The sequence below is a fragment of the Pelmatolapia mariae genome, linkage group LG7 (assembly GCF_036321145.2).
Source record: "Pelmatolapia mariae isolate MD_Pm_ZW linkage group LG7, Pm_UMD_F_2, whole genome shotgun sequence".
Lineage (NCBI taxonomy): Eukaryota > Metazoa > Chordata > Actinopteri > Cichliformes > Cichlidae > Pelmatolapia > Pelmatolapia mariae.
Window position 1 is genome coordinate 922501 of NC_086233.1, and position 12535 is coordinate 935035.

The 12535-nt window shown below is 45.5% G+C and overlaps 1 protein-coding gene across 1 annotated transcript in view; it reads left to right on the forward strand.

Annotated features, from left to right (window-relative positions):
- Positions 1–12392, forward strand: part of nox5 (NADPH oxidase, EF-hand calcium binding domain 5) — a 21127-nt gene extending 8735 nt beyond the window's left edge. Inside the window, exons 2-17 of the mRNA XM_063477494.1 lie at positions 498–640; positions 720–870; positions 1120–1330; positions 2852–3089; positions 4083–4236; positions 4319–4491; positions 4567–4749; positions 4830–4962; positions 5352–5494; positions 5574–5750; positions 6175–6219; positions 7078–7202; positions 7673–7757; positions 7839–7938; positions 10713–10879; positions 11529–12392. Of these exons, the coding sequence (XP_063333564.1) occupies positions 521–640; positions 720–870; positions 1120–1330; positions 2852–3089; positions 4083–4236; positions 4319–4491; positions 4567–4749; positions 4830–4962; positions 5352–5494; positions 5574–5750; positions 6175–6219; positions 7078–7202; positions 7673–7757; positions 7839–7938; positions 10713–10879; positions 11529–11660 (2337 nt within the window). The 5' untranslated portion in view covers positions 498–520 and the 3' untranslated portion in view covers positions 11661–12392. The remainder of the gene's footprint in view (positions 1–497; positions 641–719; positions 871–1119; positions 1331–2851; positions 3090–4082; positions 4237–4318; positions 4492–4566; positions 4750–4829; positions 4963–5351; positions 5495–5573; positions 5751–6174; positions 6220–7077; positions 7203–7672; positions 7758–7838; positions 7939–10712; positions 10880–11528) is intronic.
- Positions 12393–12535: the final 143 nt, after the last annotated feature.

A 12535-nucleotide genomic window follows, 5' to 3' on the forward strand; every position in this document is an offset into this window, starting at 1 on the left:
TCTCTTTGAATTTCTGCATGACCTGGTTTCATCTTAAATTCGTTAACACTGTTGACCCTGAAGAGATGTCCCTGCGTCTCGACAAGGACGATAAGGACCAGGACGAGTTTCACCCTTTAAAATATGATAAGAAGAATTTCTGACCAAGTCTGAGCATATGATGAGACAACCTGAGTAATAATATGAGCTAATAAAACACGTAAAAGGAGAGTCAAATGGAAAAAGGAAAAACTCCCTTTTAACAGGAAGAAACCTCCGGCAGAACCAGGCTCAGGGAGGGGCGGGGCCATCTGCTGTGATTGGTTGGGGTGAAAGAAGAAAGACAGGATAAAGACATGCTGTGGAAGAGAGACAGAGATTAATAACAAGTATGATTCAGTGCAGAGAGGTCTGTTAACACATATTCGTTCTGATGGAAGAAGAGTAATTAGGATTACGTGAACAGGCACATCAAAACAAAAAGCTAGGTTTGATGCTTGCTGGCTTGTCTCCTCCAGCTGCAGCAGCAAAGCTGGTCACCATGAGTCTGGACGAAGACGCCCGCTGGCTGGAGTGGGTGACCAAACAGTTCGAGACCATCGCCGGAGAAGACAAAGAGATTGACCTGGAGGAGTTCAAAACAGCTCTCAAGGTCAAAGAGGTGAGAACGGACTGGCAAGCAGTTTAGAAAAAACACCTGAAATGGGCCTCAATAACTCGTGTCCTCTGATTGTTCGCAGTCTTTCTTTGCTGAGCGTTTCTTCGCACTGTTCGACTCAGACGGCAGCGGCTCCATCAGCCTGGACGAACTGCTCAAAGCTCTGGACCTCCTGATCCACGGCAACGAGACCGACAAGCTCCGCTTCCTGTTCCAGGTCTACGACGTGGACGGTCAGCACTCGCTCATGCATCAACATTTACAACATGTCAGAAAAATTATTTTCAAATGTTTCAGCCTGTCTAACAGTTGTAGATAAGAGATAACTGACGTCCTGAAGCAAGTAGAGGTCAGTTATCAGTTTTGTGGCCATGTTTCATTTTTATAACTCTGTAAAAGGCTGATGGGGTATCGTCGTCAGCCCGCCGGGCGACTGGGCAGGGGTCAAGTTTCACTTACTCCTTTTTGTTTTCTGCTGATAGGCAGTGGTTCAATAGATCCAGACGAGCTGAAAACGGTTCTGAAGTCATGTTTACGTGAGAGCGCCATCTCTCTGCCGGAGGAGAAGCTGGATGACCTCACACTGGCTCTGTTTGAGTCCGCCGATAAGGACAACAGCGGCTCCATCACCTTTGAGGAGCTCAAAGCTGAACTGGAGACGTTCCCCGAGGTGATGGAGAACCTCACCATCAGGTCAGTACTCATGTCTGTTTATACACCTGTAAACCTGCAGACCTGCTTATACACCTGTAAACCTGCAGACCCGCTTATACACCTGTAAACCTGCAGACCCGCTTATACACCTGTAAACCTGCAGACCCGCTTTTACACCTGTAAACCTGCAGACCCGCTTATACACCTGTAAACCTGCAGACCCGCTTATACACCTGTAAACCTGCAGACCCGCTTATACACCTGTAAACCTGCAGACCCGCTTATACACCTGTAAACCTGCAGACCTGTTTATACACCTGTAAATCTGCAGACCTGGTTATACACCTGTAAAGCTGCAGACCTGTTTATACACCTGTAAACCTGCAGACCTGCTTATACACCTGTAAACCTGCAGACCTGCTTATACACCTGTAAACCTGCAGACCTGTTTATACACCTGTAAATCTGCAGACCTGGTTATACACCTGTAAAGCTGCAGACCTGTTTATACACCTGTAAACCTGCATATACACCTGTAAACCTGCAGACCTGCTTATACACCTGTAAATCTGCAGACCTGCTTATACACCTGTAAACCTGCAGACCTGTTTATACACCTGTAAACCTGCAGACCTGTTTATACACCTGTAAACCTGCATATACACCTGTAAACCTGCAGACCTGCTTATACACCTGTAAATCTGCAGACCTGCTTATACACCTGTAAACCTGCAGACCTGTTTATACACCTGTAAACCTGCAGACCTGCTTATACACCTGTAAAGCTGCAGACCTGCTTATACACCTGTAAACCTGCAGACCTGTTTATACACCTGTAAACCTGCAGACCTGGTTATACACCTGTAAAGCTGCAGACCGGTTTATACACCTGTAAACCTGCAGACCTGCTTATACACCTGTAAACCTGCAGACCTGTTTATACACCTGTAAACCTGCAGACCTGCTTATACACCTGTAAACCTGCAGACCTGCTTATACACCTGTAAACCTGCAGACCTGTTTATACACCTGTAAACCTGCAGACCTGGTTATACACCTGTAAAGCTGCAGACCTGCTTATACACCTGTAAACCTGCAGACCTGCTTATACACCTGTAAACCTGCAGACCCGCTTATACACCTGTAAACCTGCAGACCTGCTTATACACCTGTAAACCTGCAGACCTGGTTATACACCTGTAAAGCTGCAGACCGGTTTATACACCTGTAAACCTGCAGACCTGCTTATACACCTGTAAACCTGCAGACCCGCTTATACACCTGTAAACTTGCAGACCCGCTTATACACCTGTAAACCTGCAGACCCGCTTATACACCTGTAAACCTGCAGACCCGTTTATACACCTGTAAACCTGCAGACCCGCTTATACACCTGTAAACCTGCAGACCCGCTTATACACCTGTAAACCTGCAGACCCGCTTATACACCTGTAAACCTGCAGACCCGCTTATACACCTGTAAACCTGCAGACCCGCTTATACACCTGTAAACCTGCAGACCTGCTTATACACCTGTTCTGTTTTTCATCTCCCCCTCAGCGCTGCTAACTGGCTGAAGCCTCCTGATCTGGACCAGAAGAAGCGTCAGACCCCTCGCTACCTGACCCGGGCCTACTGGCAGAACAACAGCCGGAAGCTGCTGTTCCTGGCTGTGTACTCCCTCCTTAATCTGCTGCTGTTCATCGTCGCCATGTTGCGCCACAGCTACGGCGGGCCTTGGTTCATGGTGGCCAAAGGCTGCGGCCAGTGCCTCAACTTTAACTGCACCTTCGTCATGGTATGACACACACTGCATCCGTACCTGTCTGTGCCTCTTTCCCTCCATCGTGGTGCCGGTGCAAGAAGTGGCTTCCGGTGGAGAGCCGGTTCTCCCACAGTGCCTTTTGGGCTTCAGGCAGCATTTCCATTAGCATCATGTTCCATGCACACTATGGTGGACATGAGATGTGGGCTGCATAAGTGGAACATCTAAAAGGCCGTCTTTGCTGCATTAACCCCTGACATAGCCACCATCGGGTCCAGTCTGGACCAGTTGGAAGCAATGAAACCAGTTCTAATGCCAGCACCACATGGCGCCACATTTCTACACATAACACTCATGAAAAGGTTTTTAAATTTGATGCACTACTCACAGCAGATCATACCTAAACCCATCAGAGCTATATCAGAGGAGAACTAAACTGATTGTGGATATAAAATAGTAATTTTACGCTGACTGATTTTTTTCTGTCTGCACAAAAAAAGCAACAAAAGCAATAAAGTAACAAAGGTGCAGCTGCTCCTGTTTATGTGGGTGCTGTCTATACCAACCACGGGTTTTTACAAACCTCTGTGACAGTATTTATCACAGTCATTAAACTCATGATCACCCAGCAGAATGAAGCCACCAGTTAACCCAGCTAAACCTGTGAGGCAATAATCATTGCACCACAGCTGAGTACTTTCACACAAAGGAAAGGAATCAGCAGAGAGGGGGCTGTGCTGTGTCTTAGTGTCCAGCAGAGGGCAGCACAGACCTGCTGCTGCCACGTTTCCTTCTTTATTTATCTTTAAGTGCAAAACAGTGCAGCTGAAAACAAAACACACATGTGCTGATTCAAATCAGAGCTGCCTGCAAACTCAGATAAAGCCAGGAAAGAGAAAACACCCAGGAGTCAGATTAGTATGTAAGCTGCATCACTGAGCTTGGACCCGCTGCACCATCGTGTGGTTCAGAGTGGTGTCACATGACAGTATGAGCATAACTCCTGCTGAAATCTTTCGTTTCCAGGTGCTGATGCTGCGGCGCTGTTTGACCTGGCTCAGGGCCACCTGGGTGGTGAGGGTGTTTCCTCTGGATCAGAACATCCTGCTGCACCAGATTGTGGGCTACGCCATCCTCGGATTCACGCTGGTGCACACCGCCGCACACGCCTTTAACTTCGGTATAAGCACACACCTACAAGCACACAGGTGTATACAGGTGTAAACAGGTGTAGACTGGCGTCCCGGTGCTGTGTGTCTCAGTCCAGATGACGGAGAGCGGTGAGTACAGCCTGTGGGAGTACCTGCTGACCACCCGGCCTGGGATTGGCTGGGTGAAGGGGACAGCCTCGCTGACTGGAGTCGTCCTGCAGGTGCTGATCTGCCTCATGGTGCTCTGCTCCAGCACGTTCGTGCGCCGCAGTGGACACTTTGAGGTAACAGACACGGTTGTTCTCTGTGTGCGTGGTCTGCTTCCTGCCGCGAGATGCTGACCGCCATTTCCTCTGCAGGTGTTTTACTGGTCTCACCTGTCCTATGTGTGGGTTTGGATCCTGCTGATCATTCACTGTGCAAACTTCTGGAAGTGGTTCGTGGTTCCAGGTGTGGTGTTCGTGCTGGAGAAGATCGTGGGGATCGCCGTGTCCCATATGGGAGGCCTCTACATCGTGGAGGTCAACCTGCTGCCTTCCAAGGTGCCGAACACAAAGCGAGCCCGGCGCCCCGATCGGAGCCCGAGGTGCACCGATGTCTGATGGTGTGTTTTGTCTGTCAGGTGACTCATCTGGTGATCAAGCGTCCCCAGTTCTTCCAGTTCAAACCTGGAGATTACGTCTTCATGAACATCCCAGTGATCGCCAAATATGAGTGGCACCCGTTCACCATCAGCAGCGCTCCCGAGCAGTCAGGTACACCTCACGCTCTCAACACTGAAACAGTCCTCATAGGTTCAGCTGGTCCCAGACTTCTGGGTGCGCTCTCAGGGCTTTCTGTCCGCTGGACTGCAGTGGAGTCTGAGCTCTACGTTACACATGAGATAACATTTCAGTAAAGAAAAAACACAGATTCCATCTGCTGACACTGAGAACAATGAGCTGAAAGACTCCAGCAGGTATAACTGTGGATGGGAATGGCAGAAGCTTTCAGCTTAGAACATTGGTTTGTGTTTATTGATCCTCTCTGATGAGATTTCAGGTAAAAGCTTTGGTCTCCTTTTTATTTCGTTTCTCTGTAGCGTGGTTTTTAACCGTCTAATGAAACTGGTGTAAGTTCTGTGTCTTCACTTGTCGTTCTGCAGATACTCTGTGGCTGCACATCCGCTCACTGGGCCAGTGGACCAACCGGCTGTATGAGTACTTCAGAGAGCTGGAGAGCGAGGCTCTGGGTCCCAACAGACTCGCCACCAGCCTGCGGAAGCGCCGGCAGCTGCCGAGAGCTCAGGTTAGACTCTGACACACCTGCACTCGCTGGGTCTCCGCCTGCTTCCTGTGCGTAACATCTCCAATGTGGTTTCCTGCAGGACGACCTGTTCAGCTCTGCCGACGGTAACGGAGCCGTGGCGTCTAATGAGGACGGCGCCATCGAGCTGACGATGTACCGACAGAGCGGCTCGCCGTCGGGCGAGGCCTCCGAGTCCGGAGCTCAGGGACTCGTGCAACCTTTTCCAGACGGTCTGGGATCAGCAGAGCGAGGAGAGGTCGGGAGGAGAGTTCAGCCTTTAACAAATATGAATCTATTGCACTGAGAAGAACGAACCACATCATAAGTCTGAGACGTTCGTCCCTGCGTCGGCCACTTTGGTGCCTCAGAGGTGTTAAATAATGATCGCTATGAAGGGCCAGACATGTAGAGTTTATCTACATGCTTCAATAAATCAGCAACATAAATACAAATATCCTCGATCATATTGTTGGAAATCTCTTTTATTAGTTCCAAAAAACATGTAGTTAAATAACACCTGCATCTGCAAGCCACTTTGTCCCCCTCCTTACTGAAATATATTTGAACCATTTTGTTTGTCCAGTAAACTTACAGAAATCTGATGACACCTTCAATCTGTGTTTGGTTTACTGACAAAAGAGTTTTAGTACATGTGTTTCTGGTTTTCTTCTAAACTGCAGATTTCTTCCAAGCTGACTGAGAACCACAGATTCTGCAACATCAAGGTGAGGAGCTCAGAGCATGAAGTTACAGTGAGAAGAGCTCTGCGGCAGTGTTGAACCAGCAGAGAATTATTATCATTATTTTTATCAGCCTTTGCACACAGTATCAGGTTTTCCCCTGAAAGTCCAAAAAGTCCAAAATTTGGAGGTTGGGTGGAGGAACATGTTATTAAAATGGACTTAAACTCCCTGACAGTTGGTAGTTCAGGCAGTTTCAGCTCCTTATAGGGCAGCAAGAGATTCATATGTTCAGATTCAGATTCTTCGGTTTATGTGTGAAAAACTTGGTTTGGGTTTACACTGACAGGTTTGATTTTGCAACGTTTTTCTCTATGATGTGAAATTTTCTTCCTGTTAAAATAATTTAATATAAGTTTGAAAAAAACATTTTTTTATTTGTATTTCTGATTTTTTTTGTGAAGCACTTTGTGATTTTTATCTGTGAAATGTGCTATATAAATACATTTTACTTACTTACTATATGTACACAAAAAAAGATTTTTCCATGTTTTTGCAGTGAGACCTGGCAGATCCATCACATTGCCTTTGCTTCGTTCTCAGCACTGTTTCTATCATCTGTATTTCTTTGTAGAAAGAGTTTGTGTAAAAACTGACTCTGCTGGGAAAATAGAGCTCAAAGAGAGCGAACATTGGTCAGAGTCATTGTGCTTCTTCTGAAAACAGGCTGAAAAACTTACAGCTTTAGCCGAAACTACATAGGACCGAGAGTAGAACCCTGAGGAACACCTCTGACACTTTAAATGTGGGTGAAACTGTTAACCTTCAGCTGACACAGGCGTAGTTTGTCAGGAATCACTCGTTTCAGACACAGCTTCTTGTTGAATGTCTGCCATGTGACAGTGTTACGTAGACGGGCCGTACGGGACTCCGACACGGCAGATCTTTGCCTCCGAACACGCCGTTCTGATCGGGGCAGGAATCGGCATCACACCCTTCGCCTCCATCCTGCAAAGCATCATGTACCGGTAAGACGCCCACAGACCTGTGCTCCACCCCTCAGTCCCTGCATCAGCCCAGCAGTTCAGTTCAAGTTCACAGAGTCGGGCTGAAGGTCATGTGTAAACTGCAAGTTTATAATCAGCTGTAATCTGTCGACATGCTGGACGTTTATTCAGGATCTCTTCCTCATTGCTCTGCTATGATAATATAATCAATGAGAATAAGCTGCGGCTCCAGTGATGTCCTCTTTCAGCTTTGCCAAAAAATTAGACATATGTGATACTGGATCATTTTCAACAATAAATAAAACACAAAAGCAAATATTTTAATTTCATTTTGTTTAATTGTTCTTTTTTTTAACTTTTAGGACTCAGAAGGTTAGATGAGTTATAATTAAGTCTCTAGTGTTCAGTCACCCTCTCCACCGTTTGTTTTTTACAGTGAGTAAAATCATGAAATGAATATAAAACTGACTCCAGGTGTTTCTGTGGCTCAGGTACCGCATGAGGAAGCAGAACTGTCCCAGCTGTAAATACTCGTGGTGCGAGAACATCAAAGACAGCGAGATGAAGCTGCGCAAAGTAAGAAAAGTGCATCCCAACAACAGCTCACTGTACTGCAATGAAGCACACATGGACACCAGGATGTTCTTCACCCTGCAGGTTGACTTCATCTGGATCAACAGAGACCAGAAGTCCTTCGAGTGGTTTGTCAGTTTGCTCACCAAACTGGAGATGGACCAGGCCGACGAGGAGCCGGAAGGTAAGAGAGATGCTTCAAATTAGAGAGACAAAGAGGACTGATGGAAAAGAAGTGATGCAGAGGGAGAATCGGGGATCTGAACAAAGTAAGGGTGAAACCTTGAGGATGTCTGCAGGTCTCTCACAGACTGCAGCTTTCAGTGCGGCTCAGTTAGAGTACAGGAAGTCAGGCTGGTTCCCGGGTGGTGGCAGCCTTTGTCTGGGCTGACTCCGGTTCAGAACTTCCACGGATGGAATATTTAAGTGAAATACAATCTACAGACCTTTCTTTAATCCTGGTTCAGTTTCCGTCTCTACGTTGTTTCCCTGTGTGGATGAAGAAGATGGAAGTCAAACTTTCCGAACTGTTTTTCCTCGAGCACATGAAATCTGAATAAAACCTTCACAGTTGGCAAAATAGATTTATAGACCCAAGTGTTTTTCACACAACTAATGATTACATGGAGATTTTTAATAAACTTGTGGCCATGGCTACAATAACGTGTAGACAGATCAACATACATTTAAAGGTTCGTCTTGCATTGCAGGATACCTACCATGAAACAAACTCCCCAAAATATTACAACAAGCCCTCCCAAACAAAGGGACGACTTCCTGAAAAAGTTATCAGAGTTATGAAAAGGTTTCTGTGGTCTGCAGGTGATTATTGACGTGGCACTGAGGTCACTTCCTTCCAGCTGTCTGAATGCTGAGGTCCACTGAGCTGAGGTTCAGGATATGTCTCCGCTGACTTTGGAAGGGACAGCTCCGGTCAACTTTTTTGGCTCTATTTAAGTTTAGCTCATCTTCTGGGTCTGAAAAGCGAAGCTGAGGTTAAACCTTCATTCTCTCTGTTTCCCAGCAGGGGGCGACACCCCTGACTGCATAAAGAACTCTGATTGTATAGACCAGGGGTGTCCAAACTTTTTTCGCTGAGGGCCACATACATAAAAATATAGGAGGGGCTGGGCCACTTACTAGAAATTAGGTATATAGCCTTAACTTTACTGTATTAAAAATCACTTAAAAGTGGTCAAATGTGTTATATTGTTGAATATAGTTAAAGACAAAACTGCCTTCATCACAGTTTTCCATAAATGGATCTTTATTGATTCATTCAGAAAAAGCTTTGGTAGCTCATTCTCAGAACAGCAGCCTCAGATTTCTTCTTAGACAGAAGATTTACAGCACAGAGAAAAAAACAATAAAGGGAAAATGGGACGGGTACATTTCAAGCTTGTTATTTAAGTTATTAGGCTTAGCAACACACCTATTAACGTTCGTTTGAAACGGTTATCACCATTAACAGACTGAACTGGACTTAATAACAGGAGTGCATATAATTTTAGTAAATTATTCTGGTGAGTATCAGCTGCGCTGGCTATGTAAATCGGGCCATCCAGCTGCGGTGCTGATCCAACGCCACTCGTGGCAAAAATCCGGACAAATATCACTTTATCAAGGAGCAGATTTGCATCAGAGGAGATCAGCTGACTTTGCGTGTGCGCGCGCTGTGCACAGCGGTGTGTACTCTGTGTGTTAACAAGAAAAACGCATATAAGAAAGCGGTGCGCAAAAGCAGGGTAGTGACAGAACTGATGCGCATTATTGATATTTGAAGCACGTGTACCTGCACATTAACACACGGGTACTGTGGAATATATTTTTACTCACCTAAAGTGCTCGTGCTCTCGTCCACTCCCCGCAAAAAAATTAGCAGCTGTGCGGCGTCTGTGGCATCGGTGCTCTCATCGCATGCGATGGAGTAAAAATCAAAAGCACAGCTTTATCAGACAGTTGCAGTTTAATGTTGGCTGACGAGTCTTCAATGCGTCGCACAACTGTATTTCTGGACATGCTGACGTTGTTGAAGTCCTGCACTGTTTCCGGGCACATTATTTCGGTGACTTTAACGAGGCCGTGTTTTATGAGGTCTCCATCTGAAAAAGGCTTGCCATGTCTTGTGATGAGTTGGGCGACCTCATAGCTGCTATTGGAGCCTTTTTCTGGACCTTTTGAGCACGAAAAAAATACTGTTGCTGACCCTGCAGGAGAGCTACCATTTGCTTTAATTTCTGCTCTCGCTCAGCACCAGTGTAGGATGCATAGGCCTGATGTTTGGTTTCATAATGACTTAGTACATTATACTCTTTCATAACTGCCACAGTTTCAGTGCAGATCAAACAGAGACACGTCCCCTTGAATTATTTGTAGAAATGTTCACTCTCCCACCGTGTCTGAAATTTTCTGCACTCACTTTCTACCTTTCGCTTCTTTGGTTCTGCCATGTTTAGTAACTTCCGGGTACACTTCTTCTGTGATTGTCCTTTTTGGTGGAGCAACTGCCTTGATCAACAGCAGCTCCCCCTGGTGTTAAAACTAAGAAGTGCAATACACTCAAGCAAAAGTTGAAGTGCGGGCCATATTTTATTCTATTTATAAAATTACTTGCGGGCCAATTAAAACTGGGCCCGCGGGCCGGACTTTGGACATGCCTGGTATAGACGTCTGTGAGGGAAGTCTTCATCTCTGAGCTCAGTAAACACTTTCCTGATGAGTTTGTGGTCTCAGTCGCTGGTTTCAGGTCTTAAGAAATAAAACGTAGAGTTCATTTTGGAAATGATGATGTCATTAGAGACACAAAGCAGCAGATTCGGGACAACATCTGGAAGTGTAGACAGAATTTGAAGACACTCCTAATAATTTTCATTGTTGAGTTATTTCCTTCCACGTGGTGTTTAAAGTCCTGCAGAGACGCTGCTGTGCGCTCGTTAACACAAAGCTGATGTTTGTTAGGACGCTTCCTGGAGATGCACATGTACATGACGTCAGCGCTCAGCAAGAACGACATGAAGGCCATCGGCCTGCAGATGGCGCTCGACCTTCTGGCCAAGAAGGAGAAGAGAGACTCGATCACTGGACTGAGGACCAGAACCCAACCGGGCCGACCCGAGTGGGGGAAGGTGAGGCGTTGCTTTGGTTTAACTTGGTCTTCTTCTTTTCTGTTATTGGTATTTTTCAAACGGTTGCTCAGGAGAGTTTGGGACCCTTCCTGAATAGTTTTGGAAGGTTTTGGTAGAGTGTCCTCTTTGGGTGACATGTGATCCTGGACCTGATAAAGTAACGTTGGGCTAAATCAGACAGGCTCAACACGGCGAAAATGTTTTGGCTCTAAATAAAGCCTACAAACAGAAAACAGCGTCCATGGACATCTGCTTCTCGGGGGGACATTCGCACCAGACTCTGTCAGGAGTCACCACACATGAGTTCATCACAAATTCGGAAAGTTCTCCTTAAAATTTTGTAAAGACTGAAAAATTTAGCAATGAAGGAGTCTTTAATTTTTGAAGCATCATTCGATGTTTGCTATCTTCTGAGGTTTCAGGCTGCCATGGATGGCCATTTAAAACATTTAAGGTCCTGGATGTTAGTTCCTGGAAAGGAAACTACTTCTTCTGGAGTTTATTTTATTGAAGCAGAGGGGAGACCGAGACATGATGGTTCTCCAATAGCGGTTTAGTTTTATGAATCGAGGAGCGTCGGTGTGTTTTGCAGTATCAGCTCCTAATAAAATACTCTGTCTGTGTGTGTGTGTGTGTGTGTGTGTTTCAGGTGTTTCAGAAGGTGTCTGAGGAGAACAAAGGGAAGGTACATGTGTTTTACTGCGGCGCTCCCGCTCTGGCCAAAGTCATCAAAGCTCAGTGTGAACACTTCGGCTTCAACTTCTACAAGGAGAACTTCTGAGGAGGTCACGGGCCGTCAGCACACACCTGCAGCGGTGTGTGTGTGTGTGTGTGTGTGTGTGTGTGTGTGTGTGTGTGTGTATCGCTGATGTTGTGGAGACATTAATCATTTTATGTGGTCACATTTTGTTGGACCCGCCTCCTTTCTGGGGGTGTGACGTACAGAGTATGGAGCTTGGTTGAAAGCGACCTATTGTGAGAGCAGCTTCGCATGATTTACAGCTCAAAATAATCCTTCTTTATCTGAAACTGGCCCTGGGAACTTCCTTTCAAAGTGGAATAAAGACAATTTGTGTTGTATTTGTATTTGTTGTAACTTCTGCTGCCCTCTTGGGAAAAAAAAAGAGACCTGGTCTCTCAGTGAGACTTTTCCCTGCACAGGTTAGAGAAATATCCCAGTAATGTTTATGGACCTTATGGGTTTGTATGGAAGCTTGTTTCTACTACTGGAATTAAAAAAGTGCCATCCACGAGTAAACAAAGTTAACAAAAAAAAAAAGCTATTTTTTAAAACTTTTCTCTGAGTGATTTTTATGAAAAGTTTGACTTATTAATTTGAAATGTTAGGATACTAAACCTAAATTTGGACTTTTTCACAAAAATACTTGTGTATGGCACATCTTTATTTAATAATAAAATCTAATCTTCTTTGTTATTTTACTTATTTTCGATTTGAATAATTACTGTGTCTGATCCATCTGTGGCAGGTTATCGTGTTAATGATGTTTATGTGTATGAACTGTCCAAATAAAAACAAATAAATAAACATTTCTGATCTGTTTAATAAAAGCAACTGTTTCCAGGCTTTCTAATCGATGTCAGAGCTGCTTCCTGCTGCCCAACAATAAATGATGGGACTCCAGTGCTTGAATTACC